The sequence below is a fragment of the Cicer arietinum genome, chromosome 7, assembly GCF_000331145.2.
Source record: "Cicer arietinum cultivar CDC Frontier isolate Library 1 chromosome 7, Cicar.CDCFrontier_v2.0, whole genome shotgun sequence".
In the NCBI taxonomy this organism is placed as follows: Eukaryota; Viridiplantae; Streptophyta; class Magnoliopsida; order Fabales; family Fabaceae; genus Cicer; species Cicer arietinum.
Window position 1 is genome coordinate 56,264,339 of NC_021166.2, and position 18,140 is coordinate 56,282,478.

At 29.5% G+C, this 18,140-nt stretch overlaps 3 protein-coding genes across 3 annotated transcripts; all 3 read left to right on the top strand.

The window, feature by feature from the left end:
* Positions 1–2,176: 2,176 nt before the first annotated feature.
* Positions 2,177–3,683, top strand: LOC101515063 (protein LURP-one-related 11-like). The gene is made up of 3 exons (XM_004510508.4): positions 2,177–2,486; positions 2,750–2,983; positions 3,265–3,683. Exons 1-3 carry the CDS (start codon positions 2,229–2,231, stop codon positions 3,397–3,399), a joined length of 627 nt encoding a protein of 208 aa, XP_004510565.1. The 5' UTR covers positions 2,177–2,228; the 3' UTR covers positions 3,400–3,683.
* Positions 3,684–6,978: 3,295 nt separating this feature from the next.
* On the top strand, positions 6,979–9,983 carry LOC101514737 (uncharacterized). The gene is made up of 3 exons (XM_004510507.4): positions 6,979–7,788; positions 8,417–8,580; positions 8,694–9,983. The coding sequence occupies exons 1-3, from the start codon at positions 7,173–7,175 to the stop codon at positions 9,777–9,779; spliced, it is 1,866 nt and encodes a 621-aa protein (XP_004510564.1). The 5' UTR covers positions 6,979–7,172; the 3' UTR covers positions 9,780–9,983.
* A 3,631-nt stretch (positions 9,984–13,614) lies between these two features.
* On the top strand, positions 13,615–17,785 carry LOC101514410 (uncharacterized). Its single transcript, XM_004510506.4, has 5 exons — positions 13,615–14,052; positions 15,096–15,248; positions 15,338–15,479; positions 16,836–17,077; positions 17,385–17,785. The coding sequence occupies exons 1-5, from the start codon at positions 13,723–13,725 to the stop codon at positions 17,589–17,591; spliced, it is 1,074 nt and encodes a 357-aa protein (XP_004510563.1). The 5' UTR covers positions 13,615–13,722; the 3' UTR covers positions 17,592–17,785.
* The last annotated feature ends 355 nt before the right edge of the window (positions 17,786–18,140 follow it).

Consider the following 18,140-nt stretch of genomic DNA (forward strand, 5'->3'; position numbering starts at 1 on the left):
GTGACATGATAAATATTATTATATTTTGTATTTTATATACACATGACAACATTTTATTTTGTCATGTATCTGGTACATATTTCATCATGATATAATATAATATATATTATATTTAAACAATACAATTATTCTTGTGAACAATTACATATTAGTTTTTTTCTTCTTAAATTCACTTATTATATTTTAAATATTATAAATTAAAAAAATTTAAAAATTAAATAAGTAGTGAAATGATTTTATATTTGAAATTATCTATTGACACTACTAAATAAAAAATTTAAATTTAAAAAAAAATCATAAATAATCAAATAATTCTATTTTATTTGTTAGAATGTAAATAAAGACATGATATATATTATATGTAAATGGAAAAAATACCCTTGTAAAAATCATATTTATTTTAAAATTTCAATTAATTTGGATATTTTTATAATTTTGAATACTAATTTATTAAATTATATAAAAAGACAAAACTACCCTTGTGATTAAATCATGGACATTTTTTAAACTAATTATTAATATTTCATTTTCAAGTTTGATATCAAATTCTATTAATTATTTTTATATTTATGTTTGATTATATTTATATTTTTATATTTTAGATTATATCTAGTAAATTGTTTTTAGATTTATATTTATTAAACTTCAAGTATATATTTTAAATTATATTTTATAAGGTCAATTGAATAAATTATTATTTTTATTTTATCTTGTTGGTTTCTAACCTAACTCATATTCATAATAAAAATTTCAATTAAAAAGAAGATATAATATAATAAAATTTTAGATTAATCTATCATATCTTATTTATATATCAAACATCACATTCAAATAAAATATGATAATTTATGATAAGATACCATACCTTTAAGTGATCGGTAGTAAAAAAATATCAGGCTAAAAGTGAAAACTCGATCTTACGTTTGCAAGTAACTATACTTAGCCTAAATACAATACAAACGTATATAAAGACATGTTTAAGATAATTTCCATTGGAACTACACAGCCACTAGAATAGTGAATTTCTTCCCCACATGACATAACATCAACATCAGCAACAAATATTTATTTTAATAAGTGCGATCAACTATGAATCAAAAGATACCATAATTTTCTATCAAATCAAAAACCAAAACGTTCCATCAAAATGACATTAACCTTATAGAAAAATATTTAAAGGATGCACCAATGAAGCTTTTATATTCGGCAACTACAAATATAAATTAGAGAAATGTTTTTTTATTTTCAACCAAATTTAGAGAGTTTTTGTGATAACTTTTTAAATAGTTAACACAATTTAAATATGTGTTAATTAATTATATTCAAGTGTCAAAACTCATTAATAAATACAATTTCATAAACTGCAAAATCATATGTAATTAATCATAATTTTTAGAAGTTCAACTCTAAAAATATAAATTTGAACTTTCAAAAATTGTAGTTATTTACATACGAATTTGTGGTTAATAAAATCAAGTCGATGATGAATGACTTTAAAGTTTAATATATGTACTGCCTGTATAAATTAGTTGTAACCAATCCAATAAAAATTATGTATTTTTCTATGTCATAACAAAAAAAATAGGGGTGAACTAGCCTAATTTGATAGAATATATATGGTTGCTTCCACTATATTATATATCTCATTCATTTTCTCATGAGTTTAACACTTGATGTTTCTTGTAAACATAATAAATAAAAAAGTATCTGAATTGCGTTAACCATTTAGATTATTGCAAGAAAAGTTGTACAATTTTAATTATAAAAAAAAATCCTATAAATAAAATAAAGTTGAATGGTATAAGATCCATCGACATTAATATATTGTTGAATATCATGCAACAAGGGGAGTCACCGGCCATATTGATAAGGTTGAATGGAATAAGTATTAAACTACTTGCGGCGCCTTTGTGGAACTTTGGTTAATTCCAAATAATATGTCAAGATATTGGCCTTTCAACATAATAAATATGTCAAGATATTATATCCAATATGAAGGACAAAAGAATAGTGATCATGATATTGTTATTTATATCATACATGTTTTGTTTAAATTATTTTGTTTTCTTGCTTCATCTCAACCACTAATAATTCCCACATATATAAATATAATTATTAATGTAGACTTTTGTCATTTAAAAGACTAACAATCATGATATGATTAAATACTTTCTTGTGGCTATGGTTATCCCAAATATTACTATATAAAAGCACATTTATTTTTGTATATGACTAAACAAATTTTAACCATGGGAAAAGTTCACCCCCAAGCACTAATTTCCTCTACTACTTGCAATATTTTCACTTCAAAGCAAGAGACTTTCACCCTATGGATGAAATCTCTAGTATTGAATGGAAAGGGATGTACTGTCTTTGATTCCAATGGTCAAATTGCATATAGAGTTGATAACTACAATTGTAGCCATAGAAATGAAGTCCATCTCATGGATCAAAGAGGCATGGTTTTGTTTACTATACTTAAAAAGGTAAACCAAATTTTATAACTTTTTATTTTTACATTAAACGTCAATATCTTACAAATTCACAAAGTTTGTCCACGATTAGAATTGTGGCCCAACATATTTTTTTTGTCTATACGACTTAATCATCACTACAACTATGACTATATTTGTCGTATTTAACTGTAATTTTTTGTAGTATAAAAAATTGTGATGCAACTTTATAATATTTTTTGCTCTTTTAAATAAATAAAAAATCAAATTTAATGTGTGTATGTTTGTGTGTGCAGCAATATAAGTTGTCAAGGTTTTGGGAGGGTTACAAACTTCCTGCCACAAGGAATAATGACCAAAAGGGACCATGCTTTAGAGTTTGTAAAAATTATAGCATCTCTAGATGGGATTCAACTTATGAAGTTGAACTTGGTTTGGACAAAAATCAACCATATAATTATAAAATAGAAAGTAGCACTTGCAAGTCAGCTTACAAAATATCCGACAAGTTTGGAGTCATAGTTGCAGAGGTAAGATTTCAAAACATCTTTGTTAGCAAAGTTTACTAAAGTTTGTAACAGATTTAATTTATATACAATGTCAGTAATATACAAGTTTTTTACATTATCAATAAATTATAATTATTAGATCATTAAAAATATTTGACTTTAATCATAATTATTTCTAAAATTACACATATAAGTGGTTGTGGTTTGTTGATCCTGTAAAACTTTAGATCAAAAGTGTATGAAATTAATATCATAATATAAATGTTTTAACTAAATGTAATTTTTGTATTTTCTATGAGCAGCTAAGGAGAAAGAAGTCATCTTGTGGAGTTGATTTAGGAGATGATGTTTTCACAATGGTGGTGGAGCCAAATATTGATCTTTCTCTAATTATGGGAGTTGTTGTAGCTTATAGCCTTATGAAAAGTAAAATGTAAGTATTTTGGAAGCAAAAGAGTGCACAACAATGATTGAATCTTGAGGAAGCTAGCCCTTTAATTTTGCTGGACCAAATGTGTTGCTAAGCCCAGATTCTAGTTTAAGCTTTGTAAATGGCTTGTGGTGCTTGTTATCTAACCATGATATGAATCTACTATCCAATCTCAAAATGAATTTGTTTATAAAATGTCTCTACAGCTTTTTAGTTGAAAAATGATTTCACTTGTATTATAAGATTAAATATGGTTTTAATCATTGTAAAATTTTATAATTTTTTCTTCGATTTTTATTCTCGATAATATTTTTTATTGACAATTTCAATCATTGTTGTTAAATCAATTCGTAAATATTTTTAAATTTTTGTGAATAAATTTTAAATATTGAAAAATATTTTCTACAAAAATTTAAAAATTATAAAATAAAACTGTTGTTGAATAATATAGTAAGAACTAAAAATAAAAATAAAAATTCTAAAAATTAAAAATATATTTGATCTTATATTTTATAATAAGTTAGAAGGCTATATAGTATTATGTTTTGTTCCAGAACAGTTAGCAAATTACAAGCAGCTACAGAAGTTGGTTGTTTTGGCCACATGGGTTGCAAGTGATCCTTCTGGTCGATCTAAAGCACTTTTGAATTAAGCTATTAAAGTAGTACTTTTTTGTATAGTACCTCTTTTTACAGGACCTTTATGTAGTGCCCAGAAACCACTTCATTTGTATCTAGTGTGTTTTAATAAAAAATCTTGAGAAAAATAAAAAGCTATATTAAAAAAAAAATACCACTGTAAATAGTTTGACCATTTAAACTTCTATATTATGAGTTATCTCTCGAAGAGTTTGAGAATATTTCGTGACCACAAAAGACTGGTATGCTGCAACTTCTTCAAAAACTTTAAAATAATTAATATATAAGTTATCTCTTTTATATATTTAATTTTTAATTTATTTATAATCAATATTCGACTAATTACTAATATTTGAACCCAACAAATCAATATTCGACTAATTTCTAATATTTAACCCAACAATCTATTATTAAAGTGTGAATGTTCTATGTTCTATATTACAACCAACAAGACACGTCTCTAAACTACAATATCAAGAATAATTTCAATACAAAGATCAATACAGTGAGATCCATTTAAACTCTTCAACTAAATCAAATCAAAACTTTGATGTCATTTATTGAGGAATTCATAAGCAATAATAAATCAAACACTTTATGACCAAAAAAATTTTAGATCGTATTTCAATCCAAAATATTAAACATTGTGTATACAGAACACCTATTTTATATATATTAACACTTAATTTATTTATAATCAATGCAAACTACAACTCATACTTGAATTCAATGAGTTTTTTTAAAACAAAAATAGTGAAAGATGACTTTAACTATAACATTTCACCTAATAAAGACTCTTGAAATTTAATTATAAAATATAGTTGAATGAGTCTTTTTAAGTTTAATTAGATATTCTTTTTTTATGAATTTAATTAGAGATTTTGAATTCTATTCCAAACTTAAAAATATAGCAACATTAAACTCCCGAAAATATTTTGTTGTCCATTTTAATTTTATTTAATTCGAGTCATTAGTTTTTATAATTATGGGCATAGTATATACATGCCCAGTTAAAAATATCACATCTTTTTACGTGTAACAAAAAATCAAATTTCACATCTATACCTGTAATCTTCTTCTGTACCTAATACTCTTTTTTATGGCTTCTGAATTTAAAGAAAAATTGGTGCAGTTTATAAATCTACAATTTCTTTTAATACTAAGCCTATATTTGATTATTGGATAATAAAGACTATGAAAACTACTTCACAAAATGGTAGTGGGTGGTTGATTCTATCATTTCTTTATATTATCTAATTGACGAAAATAAATTTAATTTTTCTGATTTTTTTTTTAAAATATCGTTCCCCTAGACTTATTAATTTTCTTTCCTTTGAACCAACACTCCACTGATATTATTTCTAACAACAAAAATTAGCAAATGGAAAAAAAAAAATATACATGTTTACCTATTGTGAGTCTTCATTTATGTATATTAGAGTCCTTCGCGATGTACTATTTTTGGTCAAGCACTATCTTCAAAAATTCTATTATTCTTGTATAGTAATTTGTAATTATATTTACGTTCTAATTAAAAGTAACGTTAAAAAAATGTTTGTTTAAATTTGTATATATATATTATCTGCATAATTAAAATTTTGTTGTTGAAATAAGTCATCTAAAAAAATATTAAAATTTATTTAGTATATAAAAATAAATAAACAAAACGAGTGATACCTCACATATTGAGTTGTCATGTTAGTAACTCCCAATTGAAGCAAGATATTTAAAATCTACATGATTCATATTTTTTGTGTGATTAATTTTTTGTATATTGGTTATGCAATAACGATGTAAATTTACACCGTCCTCAATAATAAACAATTATCTTGTGATGTATGCATATTATTGTAACTGTTTTATTAAACAAACTATTTCTTAGTTTGCATTGATGGTGCATTGCCTTTTTTCTCTCTATTTTTTAAGTGTACAATTAGCAAGAAGCCCATAAGAGAGCACATGTGATGTGTTGTTAGTATTTTATAAGTGTCTCGTTTAAAATTTTATATAAAAATAATTTTATTTTATATATCAACAATAAATATCTGTTTTTTTATATTTATTAATAAAAAATATTTGTTATGTGTTTTTTTATAATTTTATTTTATATATCAACAATAAATATCTGTTTTTATATATTTACTAATAAAAAATATTTGTCATTTGTTTTTGTATGTTATAACAAAAATATTTGTCTTATTATTTTTTAATATTTTTCAATTATAAATATTTATCTTGTGATTTTTTTATGCATATCCCTTACAAATATTTGTCTCGTGTTTTTATGTATCAATTATAAATATATATTTTTGCATTTTTTTAATATTTATTAATGACAAATATCTAACTAAAAGATATTTGTTATTTATTTTTTCATGTACTAGTTATAAATATTTATTTTATATTTTTTAATATTTATCGATGATAGATATTTGACGTAGTCTATTTTATTTTGACAAATATATTTTATATCATTTTTTTCAAAAGAAATAGTAAATTTTCAATTCCTAACTTTTAAAAATCACTTCATTTTCTCAATTCTTAACTAAAAAAACTTTAACAAAAAAAAAAGAAAAAAACCACTCCTAATTTTGTCAAAACAAAAATCTTTTAAAATGTTGATTTTTCAATAGTTATTTTTTATACAGCAGTTATATGTTTCTTATATTATAAAATAGTTTATCGACAGTTATATTCTTAAAATTTAATATTATTTAAAAATAAAAACATAATATTAGTTTTTTGTGATAAGTGATACCTTATATGAAATATTTGTTATGTTTCTTATTCATAAAACTTATTTTTTGATACTGATACAAAAAATATCACACCTCTTAATTTGAGAATACGTTACATTACTATAGAAAGTAGAAGAAGAAATAATAACACAAAATACAACTTTATTCAGAGTATTAGCGTATAAATGTTATATGACTCATGCTCTCACTAAACTTTCAAACTAATTGTACAAAAATAGTTTGTTTAAATTACAAACTATTTAACCAGTGTTGACGTGGCAACATTGTCGTTTTGAAGGTTCCAGTGAGATGAGATCCATGTCCATGTCCTGATTCTTGTGAAGAACCCTAACCAGCAAGCAAGCAAGCAATGTTATGTAATACGCACAAATCTTCACTAACCAATGGTGGGACCCAAAAGACACTTCCTCCCATTGATTCTCATCACCCTCGCTGCATTCATCTTCTACACTTACCACCACACCTCTCTCCCTTCTTCACTCACCGATTCTAACCCTAATTTCACTCTCCGTACCCCTTTTCAAATTCAAACTCATTCCATTTCCCCCAATTTCACTTTCCTAATCAAACTCCTTGCTTTCAATCGCCTCGATTCTCTCTCCCGCTGCCTCCGCTCCCTCTCCGCCGCTGATTACCTCGGCGACACCGTCCATCTCCACGTCTACATTGACCATTTTCTCCCTCCCGACGATTCCTCTGTTGATTCGAAGCTCCTCGAATCGCATCGGATTTTGGAGTTTGTTGATGGATTTTATTGGAAATTTGGGGAAAAGGTGGTGCATTACAGAACTGGGAATGTGGGGTTGCAGGCACAGTGGTTGGAAGCATGGTGGCCTGCTTCGGATGATGAGTTTGCTTTTGTGGTCGAGGATGATTTGGAGGTTTCGCCGCTTTACTATGAATTCGTTAAGACATTGATTGTCAATTTTTATTACAATGGTTCCAATTATAGTCCTTCCATTTTTGGTGCTACGTTGCAACGAGCAAGGTTTGTTCCAGGTACCATTTTATTATACTTTGTTTCAAAATGTAGTGGACTTGTTGCAATAGTTGGAGTTGTTAATTACAGTGTGATTTATAGTTATAAGCAAAGTAGAGTTTTGGTTGCGATCCTTAGTATTGTAGAGAATGAAGTAATATGCCATTGATACGGTCTCAATTGAAGTTGCGTTGCAGTCGTGGAAACATGAAAAATCATGTTGTAAGTTAACCATGTTGCGGTCCAGATCGTAGTAGTGGACCTTGTTATGTTTTCTAAATGACCTAACTCTAATGAGCTGAAACTTAGCCCTACTTAGCTGAATCCAGCTCCAACAAAGGGAACCCAATTCAACCATCTTTCAGTCTATACTAATTTTGATCCTTCTGGTTTGTTAATATGTCTATCACTTTCATACTTATTATGTAACTTATGTTTTCCTTGTGCTTAGTTGTGAATGTATCTTGTGAATCTGTCCATCAATTCTGAATAATGATGTTATGTTTGAGTTCTGTTCTGGTTGGAACTGGGAGACAAAAGTGGCACCAAGTTTAACTCCCTTTGATGTGTTATTTTCATGTATGTGTTATTTGTACTCTGCTTTTGTGTACAGTTTATTGATATGATAAAATTAAAATCTGGTTGCAGGTAAACATGGCAACAAATTGCAGTTGGATGACCAGACACGGCTTTTCTTATACCAGTTGGTTGGTACATGGGGGCAAATTCTCTTTCCAAAACCATGGAAAGAGTTCAGGTTGTGGTATGACAAAAACAAGGCAAAGGGCATTAAACCATTTCTTGAGGGGATGGTAATAAAATTTAACAAAGAAAAAATCTGTCTTGTTCTTCACTCTTATTCAATTCTCACGTACACATCAGCAGTTCGGTTAATTCCTAATTTTACCTCTGAAAAACTGTACAGGTGACTACAGGATGGTATAAGAAGATGGGGGAGAGAATATGGACCCCTTGGTTCATCAAGTTTATTCAATCCCATGGTTACTTTAATATCTACGCAAATTTTTTACACGAGAGAGCGTTAAGTGTCTCTCACAGAGATGCTGGAGTAAACTACGGGAAAACTGCTGGACCTGATTCTCAGTTACTAGAAGAAAGATCACTAGACTTCAATATTTTGGAAATGCAGCCATTGGGTAGTTTAAAATGGTTTGATTTTTGTTTCAGTGAAGTATTTCCGGGAAGGTTAGTGAGGAATATCAAAGAACTTGGAGCTTTGCTTCACTCTCTTCAAAAACAAGATACTATCTTCTTAGTAAATCTTTTTGGGGTATCAGATGCTGTAGTAAGAAACTTACTATGCCACTTTGAAAGGCTAAATATAAGGAATTATATACTTATGGGCCCTCCATCGGACTCCTTATTTGATCTGGCAAGAAGGGGTCATCCTGTAATCGATGTAGACCAATTTGTAAGTAGTATCAGAATGAATAAATTGAGTTCACAAAGTTCGAGTTTCGAGAGCATCAAGGGTATTGTTGCAAAGGCATATGTAATTAAGAAGTTTATCGAAAATAAGTATAACACATGGGTTTTGGATGGGAGCATGCTTCTCACTTCAGACATATTGCTCGAGTCTGGAGTTACCAATGACGACTTCTGTGTTGCAAATAACTTGGACCTCTTTTATGCTAAAAGCTCATTGTCTAGTGAGAAAATATGGACTAATGGTTTCGTGTCAAAAATTGTAGCCATGGCAGACTCTTTGGGGAGAAAAGACTCTTCAACCCATAGTAGCCTAAATTTTGTGAATATTATAACAAAATTATTGGAACATAATGGTGCAAGTATTAGAAGAGTTGATGAGACTTCTTTTGGCATGAGGATTGGGTCAGATGGTGTTGGTAAATCTTCTCTAGGGGATGCAAAGTTGGTATATTGGTCAACCGAGGTGGCGCCGGATTCAATTCAGAAACGGCTCAAAGAGTTGAATTTGTGGAGTATAGACAGTGATTTATCCTGCACTGCTGTGGTTTGTCACAAGTCATAGCTTTTTATGGCAGGTAGAAGCAGTTCTGCAATTTAGTTTTCTTCCTATATTATTTTTGAGTTTTTTTTTGTTGTTGTTCCAATTTAGCTTACATATTCTTTTTTTACTCATTTGTATTATCATTTGTAACCAATTAAGTTGTCAATGGGAGGATTAAGATGGGCTGGAATTAAACAAAGAGTTGGATTCTGTGTTCGGGATTGGGATATTTGTTTTTGTTAGTGATCTTCCACCACAATTTAAGTCCTGTGTTTGGCGATAATTACCTTAAAATGCTTTGTTAATATCAAATTAAACGAGTTGTTATTCACACAGAAAAATGATTTTGTTTCTTACTAGCGTACACACTTTATTTTCATTATAGCCTTTTTAATTTTTGGTCATTCATTATAGCTTTTTTCTTCTCCTATGTTAATCGAATAAAGCAAAACGATCGTGTTTAAAGAATAATGAATAAAAGGGGGATAATAGTCACAAAATAAATTATTTTTCTTGTAGGAGGATGCTTATCCCCCCACTCCAAAACACGGTGAAATCCAGAAATCACAATTTGGCGGTGAGAAACTCTTTGGTTTTCCAATTCGTACTATCGGATATTTCAATTCGGTAGTATTTTTAAACATGAGTGAACATTGCGTGGATGAGTAATTGCATTTCTTGTATCTTTGTTAAATTTGACCCTTTTTATATTATTTGAGAATTTTTTAAATAAATTTTTAAATTAAAGAAGTTGTAATAACTATTTTATTGCTTTCAATTATTTGAGAATTTTTAAATAAGTTTTTAAATTAAAAAAAGTCAGTTAAATAGATAAGTCCTTCCATTAAATAGATCAAAAGAGGTTTTGTGTGTTTTTTCAATCAAGTCCTTCCATTAAAGAAGTGTTAGTTTAATAGTTCCCAACATTAATTCACAGTTTGTAAATAAGTTACTAGTAATTTTTTTTTACACGTACATTTGGTTAAACATTTTCTAGGATGACCCGAGTTTGAATTCGTGATCCTCACTTCTACATTAGTGATGAGTATCATTTCGTCTATAAATCAAAAAACACAAACATTAGATATGGACTAGCCAATTTGAATCCCACTAATATGATTAGAGGGAAGTAAAAGTAAACTTTTTATAAATGAAAAAACACTTGCGTTGAGTTTTGAAGTTTTCTATATCAAAACAACGTCTCTTTCCTCTAAATATTTCTTATAAAATACAATATATATATCGTTGGAATTCAATTATGAGTAGTTAGTCCCACATTGATCAAGAATAGAAGCTATATTGGATATATAAGGAGAATGACCTATAAATCTAATGCCTTAAGGTTTTGAGTTGAGATGTGGTGTCTAAGTCTCTTATGAATCCTTGTTTAGCCAATTGTTGGAACTCAATTATGAGTGGTTAGTCCTACATTGACCAGGAATGGAGGCTATATTGGATATATAATGATAATGACCCATAAACCTAATGCTTTGAGTTATTATACTAATCAACTAAGGACACATCCAAAGAATTAAATAACCAATAAATAAACATTTAATTTGGTCACTAACTTTGTTAAGTTGTATCAATTTAATTTTGTCAAAATTCTAAAATAGTTCCTAATATTTTTCATTGTTAATCAAATTAATTTCTCTATCGAAATTTTTGAATAACAAGATTACAAACTCATGAAGTGGTACCTTAACTCTCACTTTTGATATATATATATATATATATATCCGACTATTGCCACGTGTTCTCAATAATATTGGAACTAAATGGACATATTTTAACTTAATTATATACCCAGTAAAAAAGAAAATAGAACCAGACAATCATCTTCGTTTAAAATCTTTTGCATTCTCTCAAACCACAACGTTTTTGTTCTAATTTCATGTTCGTCTCATTCGATCATGAAGGTCAGTTGCAAAATCTTCTTTCTCAATTTTATTTCCTTCCTCCGTTGATGTATTCTTCCACCTTTGTTCCTATTTTTTTTTTAATAAAAAAGAACCATATTTGCAAAAATATATGAATAGGATGAGTTGTGGCTCTCAATTTACTTCATCTATGAAGGAGAAAAACTGCAATAAAGATTTTAAGGACATATGCAAATCCATATCGACCTTTCTTTGGTTGTCAGATTTGAAAGGTCATGTTCAAAATGTGCATTTTTTTAACTTATTTGTTTGTTGGTTTGGAGAATTTTACTTAAAAAAATACTTAAATTGCTTTGTTTTGATTCTTCCACTGTTATGATTTCTATCATCTATTATAGTTTCTACTTTCATAGATGATTTGAGTTATTATATTTTAGAAAGAGGGATGTTATTCTTATCTTCTATGGTGTGATGAAGCTCGTGACATATTTGTTACTAAAGGTGTTGTGTTGCTGGAAATAAAAATAAAGTATTAAAAAATGATGGTGAACTTATAGCCAAGATTGATCATTTGGTAATATCACAAAAACAACAATCAAAGTTTATGGAAGAACACAATGAACTTATGTTGAAATTTATAGACAAGGTTGAAGTTGTAATGGAAGAACAAACTCGATTGAGAGAAGTTTTGATAAATAATATGAACAAGATTGATGCAACAACGTTAGAATAAAAGCAACAGAAATATTATCTTGTTGTCATGTGGTTTTTGATAATGTTGTTAATTGCATTATGAATCGGTAGACTTACTTCATAGGTTGTGAATGTAATGGTTATTAATGTGGTTACTTAATAAACTTTTGAATTTGTTTGTTTGTTATGTGTTAAAATTTTGTTTGTTTAATTTATTGAATCAATTCTAAAGGCATAAGGTCAATGATACAAAACTCATGCATGATATGATACATTGTTAGGTATAACTCATTTTGGAACATTGAATTGAGTTAAAAAAAACTTACCTTTTAACTATGTGTCTCGTTGATAAGACTGATTTCAATTTAATTTTGTAACATTCAATTGAATTAAAAAAAACGTACCTATAAATTATGTGTTTGATAACACCAATGAATTAGTTTATTTGATAACACCGATGAATTACATAATTAAGTTAGAGCTTATTGAATTAGTTTAAAAGTTTGTTGAATTAAATTAGATATGTTTAGTTAACAAATTTTTTATACGGGTTGCAGTTCTTTTAAGATGTTATTTTAAGTATCTCACTTACATTATTTGTAGCTTATTTATCTTTTTTGTAATATTTTTGTAAAAAATACATTTTTGTTTCATAAATATCTTTTAAGATTATTTTTATTTTTATTTTTTTCAACAACATAAGAGTGAGAGGAATAATGGAACAATAATCAACGGTGAGTGAGAGAGGAAGATAATTTGTTCAAATATTCATATTTTATTTTAAAAATATTTTTAATACATTCCAATTAATCAAACATTTTATTTTTAACATACATTTCCTCTATTTGATATTTCAATAAAAAAATTAAAAAAGCTAAAAATATATCTTGCATATAGAAAAATGATTTGCAATAATTTTTTTTATTTGACATATAACTAGATTGAAATAAGGCAATTTAGTCTCTTTGAGGACACGTGGCGGTTAGCGTCACAGTTTATGAGTTTGTAATACTTTAGTGAAACATTTGTACGGAGGGACTAAGTATTAACGCAGAAAAAAAATTACTGGCGAGTATTTTAAAATTTGAAGTAAGTGAGGGACCCATTAATATAAGTTAAGAAAGTCTGACACGAAATTGAATATTTATATTTGGAATTTAAAAAGAAAAAAAATTGTACGGAGGGACTAAGTATTAACGCAGAAAAAAAATTACTGGCGAGTATTTTAAAATTTGAAGTAAGTGAGGGACCCATTAATATAAGTTAAGAAAGTCTGACACGAAATTGAATATTTATATTTGGAATTTAAAAAGAAAAAAAAAAAAAAAAAAAAAAAAAGAAAATTAGAGAGAAATTAGGGATTTTGATAGTATCAGTATCAGTATCAGCGAATGGAAGGTGAAGGTAGTGCAATGGAGAAGAATCCGAAAATATCAGCATATTACCAAACCAGGCTAGCACACTTCGGCGTCGTCAGCTCCGAGTGGTTAGCTCAAGCTCAGTCTGCAACAAACCCTATCCCATCTTCATCAACCAACACTTACCCTGACAATGAATCCAATTTCTCCGTTATCGATGAATTCAATCGATGGCGTAATCATCCCGATTTGGCCGAGGCTGTTGCCGCTATTCGTGCTCTCGCCGCTGTTATTAGTTCTAGTAAAGCCTCCACTATGATGCAGCTCGAAATTGAATTAAAAAATGCATCTGATTCTCTTAAAGTATTCCTCTTTTTCATTCTCTTTTTTATTTTTTATTTTTTAATTTTTAATTTTGTTTCGTCTTAAAAGCTAATATTGATATTCTATGAAGATTATATTCATTAAGAGTGTTTCGTTTGGATCGGTTTATGAATAGTTTGTTTGGAATTATCTAATTTGGCTAGTTTTTGGGAGAGGTTATAGAATTAGAAATATCCTATGACATATGAAGCACAAACGTAGTTAACATAGACACGAGCATCATACCATTCTTACACTGGCACGTAGACACTAATTGTAGTTTAAGAAAATAAAAAGGATTGAATGTAACCACATATGTATGTGTAAACATGTTAGGCACCTGACACACCTTCAATATGGAGTGTCATGGTTCGTGCTTCATATGTCATGTTAGACCCATTACATATGGAGCACTGAATGAGACAAACATCAAACTATTCTGACACGTAGACACTGATAATAATTTAAGAAAATAGAAGTGTTGAATGTAACCACATATGTATGTGTCGGACATTGACATGTGTTAAGACACTAGGCATGTCTTCAATATGGAGTGTCAGTGCTTCATATGTTATGTTAGATCTATGACATATGAATCATTGACATGAACATAAGACCATTCTGACTCGTAGACGGAGCCAATAGTAATTTAAGAAATTAGAAGATATTGAATGTAACCACATATGTATGTTTCAGACACTGACACATATTAGACACCAGATACGCCTTCAATATAGAGTGCCGGTGTTAATTGACCTATGACATAGTCATATTCTATTTCAATGAGCTTTTCAGGATAGGGTATAAAAACCACAATTTAACCACATTTTGTATTTGTTTTGATTATAGAAATAGCTTCATTTAAGCACTTGTCTGATAAACCTTTTAGTCAACTTAATATACCCCAAAGGAGATTTGAATAATAAATAATAATGTTGAAAACTAGGAAGGGGTAGTTTTTACTTCTTTTATAGATTTGTATTGTTGAGTTTTGTGATCAATTTAAGTTGAGTATGGGTGTAATCTAACATTTACATTGACAGGCATGGGATACAACGTCTATCTCATTGACAGCAGCATCTGATCTGTTTATGAGATATGTGACAAGAACCTCTGCGTTGGAATTTGAAGACTTCCATTCTGCGAAATCTCGTTTGATTGAGCGTGCTGACAAGTTTGGAGAAATCTCCTACAAGGTTTGCTGTGTGTTAGTTGGTTGTGATGTTAGTTAACTCTTTCTTACTCTTGTTTGTGCCTGAATTGATTATTCCTATATTTTTTGCAGGCTCGCAAGATTATTGCAATGCTTAGTCAAGATTTTATATTTGATGGCTGTACCATTTTGGTTCATGGTTTTTCTAGAGTTGTCTTTGAAGTTCTTAAACTGGCTGCACATAATAAGAAACGCTTTCGGGTCTTCTGCACAGGTACTTTTTTCTCTCTCTATCTCTCCCTGTTTAAACTCTTGAGTACATGTTTGCGCATTAGGATATGTCCCAAAATGACTGGTTCACATTCATACCCAGTTTTGATAATGGCTTAATAATGGTGGTTTGATCATCAATATTTCTACAAAAACTGTAGTCTGAGACTCAATATCATGTTCAAATATTAGCCAATGTGATTGTTTTAAATGAGTCTGTGGAGGAACTTCAGTTTGCTTGTAATCCAAACATGCAGTTAGTGCGATGAAATTTACTGTTTGTTAGGATTGGGTTAATTGAGGATAATACTGTGACGGGAAATTAGGATTCCAATGGTAATTTCCTGTTACAAATACAACTATACAAGTAACTAGAATACTAGATTCATATTTAGGCTTTTTTTATAGAGTTAGATGGGGAAGGAAGGAGAGGGCTATGGGGAAGGAGAGGAGAGATGTCACCTAGTTTGGGAGAGTGTTTTTGGAGGAGGGGAGGGAAAGACTAGTGACTAATATATTTTTTTTTTTCTGAGCATTATTATAAATAGATAGAAAGGATTTGACAAATTTTTCAAAGCCTTCGAGATCCCCCCTTTTCTTTCCTTTTCCTTTTCCCTTTCCCTTTCCCCTCAAACCCCTCCCATCCCTTCCCTTTTAACTCCCTGACAAAACCTTAATGTCTTATGACTTTGTATCAAGATGTGGGATGAAGCTCCTTAATGGTGATCTCTTTCATTTTGAGCTCCCATTAATCGCCTAACATTAGTTTCAAGCCAAAAATCAAGACCTTTTCATGCCGCCATCATAATTTCGTGGTCATTGACCTATTTTCTCAAGATAGTAACATAAGAATTTTCTTTCCAATGCTTAAAACCTTTGTAGAGGAAAATGGGAGCTCTATTTTTAATTCTATTGGCCTGTTAATTTGATTGTGTTTTAAGTTTTCTGTTACTTTAATTTCTTTAACATCTCATGGTCTCCTCTCAAGGGAGAATCTGTCTCTTTGTTATTTTCTGTTGAAGATACGAGTTTTAGATAAAAGATGAAGAAGAAATATGACTATGATGTAATATGGTATAATAAACTTGATACAAAAGATTAAACAGTAAGCCACTATTTATAGGGATACAAGATTCTTAATCCTAAATAAATGAGAAAATCAGGAGACAAATCATGATAAGGACTGTGCATAGGAGATATTGTGTAATATATTTGAAGATAAGAAACTCATGGTACAAGATAAACTTAGATAATTTAACATACTATCACATGTTATAAGATATATTTTCTTAAATTCTTACATTTTCGTTCTTACCAATTTGAAATTCAAACTTCGTAAATGTTTTTCCTAAATTTGTAGAGGGGAGACCAGACCGATCAGGTTTAAGACTGTCCAATGAACTGGCCAAGCTTGATGTTCCTGTGAAACTTGTGATAGACTCTGCAGTGGCTTATACTATGGATGAGGTGAACATGGTACTTGTGGGGGCCGATGGAGTTGTTGAAAGTGGTGGTATAATCAACATGATGGGGACATACCAAATTGCTTTGGTTGCAAATAGTATGAATAAGCCAGTTTATGTCGCTGCTGAAAGCTACAAGGTGCATTTCACTATTTGCTACTTACTGTTATCAATCTAATACTTCTTTTGTTACTTTAGAATGTCTGCGTTAAGTATTATATTAATTAGGAATGAATCGTGTATAATTCTATGAAACACCAACCCAGATACTGGAGACGACAGTAACACTGACACGTCAACATTAATAATAATTTTAGAAAATTAATTAATTGAATGTAATCGCATGTGTTGGTGTTGTGTCAGTGTCCAATGCCGACACATGTCGGACATCGAACACACTTTCGATCAGAGGTATAATTACATGGTCTGTTGGTGTTACTCTGCAGTTTGCTCGTCATTACCCTCTAGACCAAAAGGATTTGGCGCCTGCCCTACGTCCAGTTGATTTTGGTGTACCTATTCCATCCAAGGTTGAGGTTGAATGCTCTGCTCGGGATTATACTCCTCCTCAATATCTGACTTTGCTTTTCACAGATTTAGGTGTTCTTACTCCATCAGTTGTAAGTGATGAGCTCATCCAGCTATACTTATAATCATCCGCATATAATTTTCTTCTGATTTTTTTAAAAGGTCGGTCTCAGTTCAAGAGAGTGTCTTATGAAACAATTTTGTAATACATGTGTATTGGCAACTTCAACTATTGTATTTGTTGGGCTAAGTTTCTAAGAAATTCAAGGGCTGCAAGTTCAACCCATATATTGCATTCCCTTTGGTTTTTTGGTGTTCACTATTACCATGCATTCATTTTTGGTTTTTTCCCCATGTATTCTCATATAAGAGACAATTTTGTTCGAGATACAGTTGAACACTAGATGAGAATTCCTCTTTCGATAGATGTTCGAATTGTGGTTTGTCGGATGTGGAACTAACCCCTTCCACCAGATTTTTTACAATGCAGACATCTCGCTATAGTATAATTTGTGTGCGCTTCGCATTTCATTTCATGTAAACTTACTTTTGAAAAGCAATTCAAATATAAATATTCACTTAGTAAGTTTATTTTTTAACTAAAATTTATTTAAAAATTTAAAATAGTCCAAAATAAAGTTTCGATTCGTGTTTGAGTGGCATTGGTTGAGCCA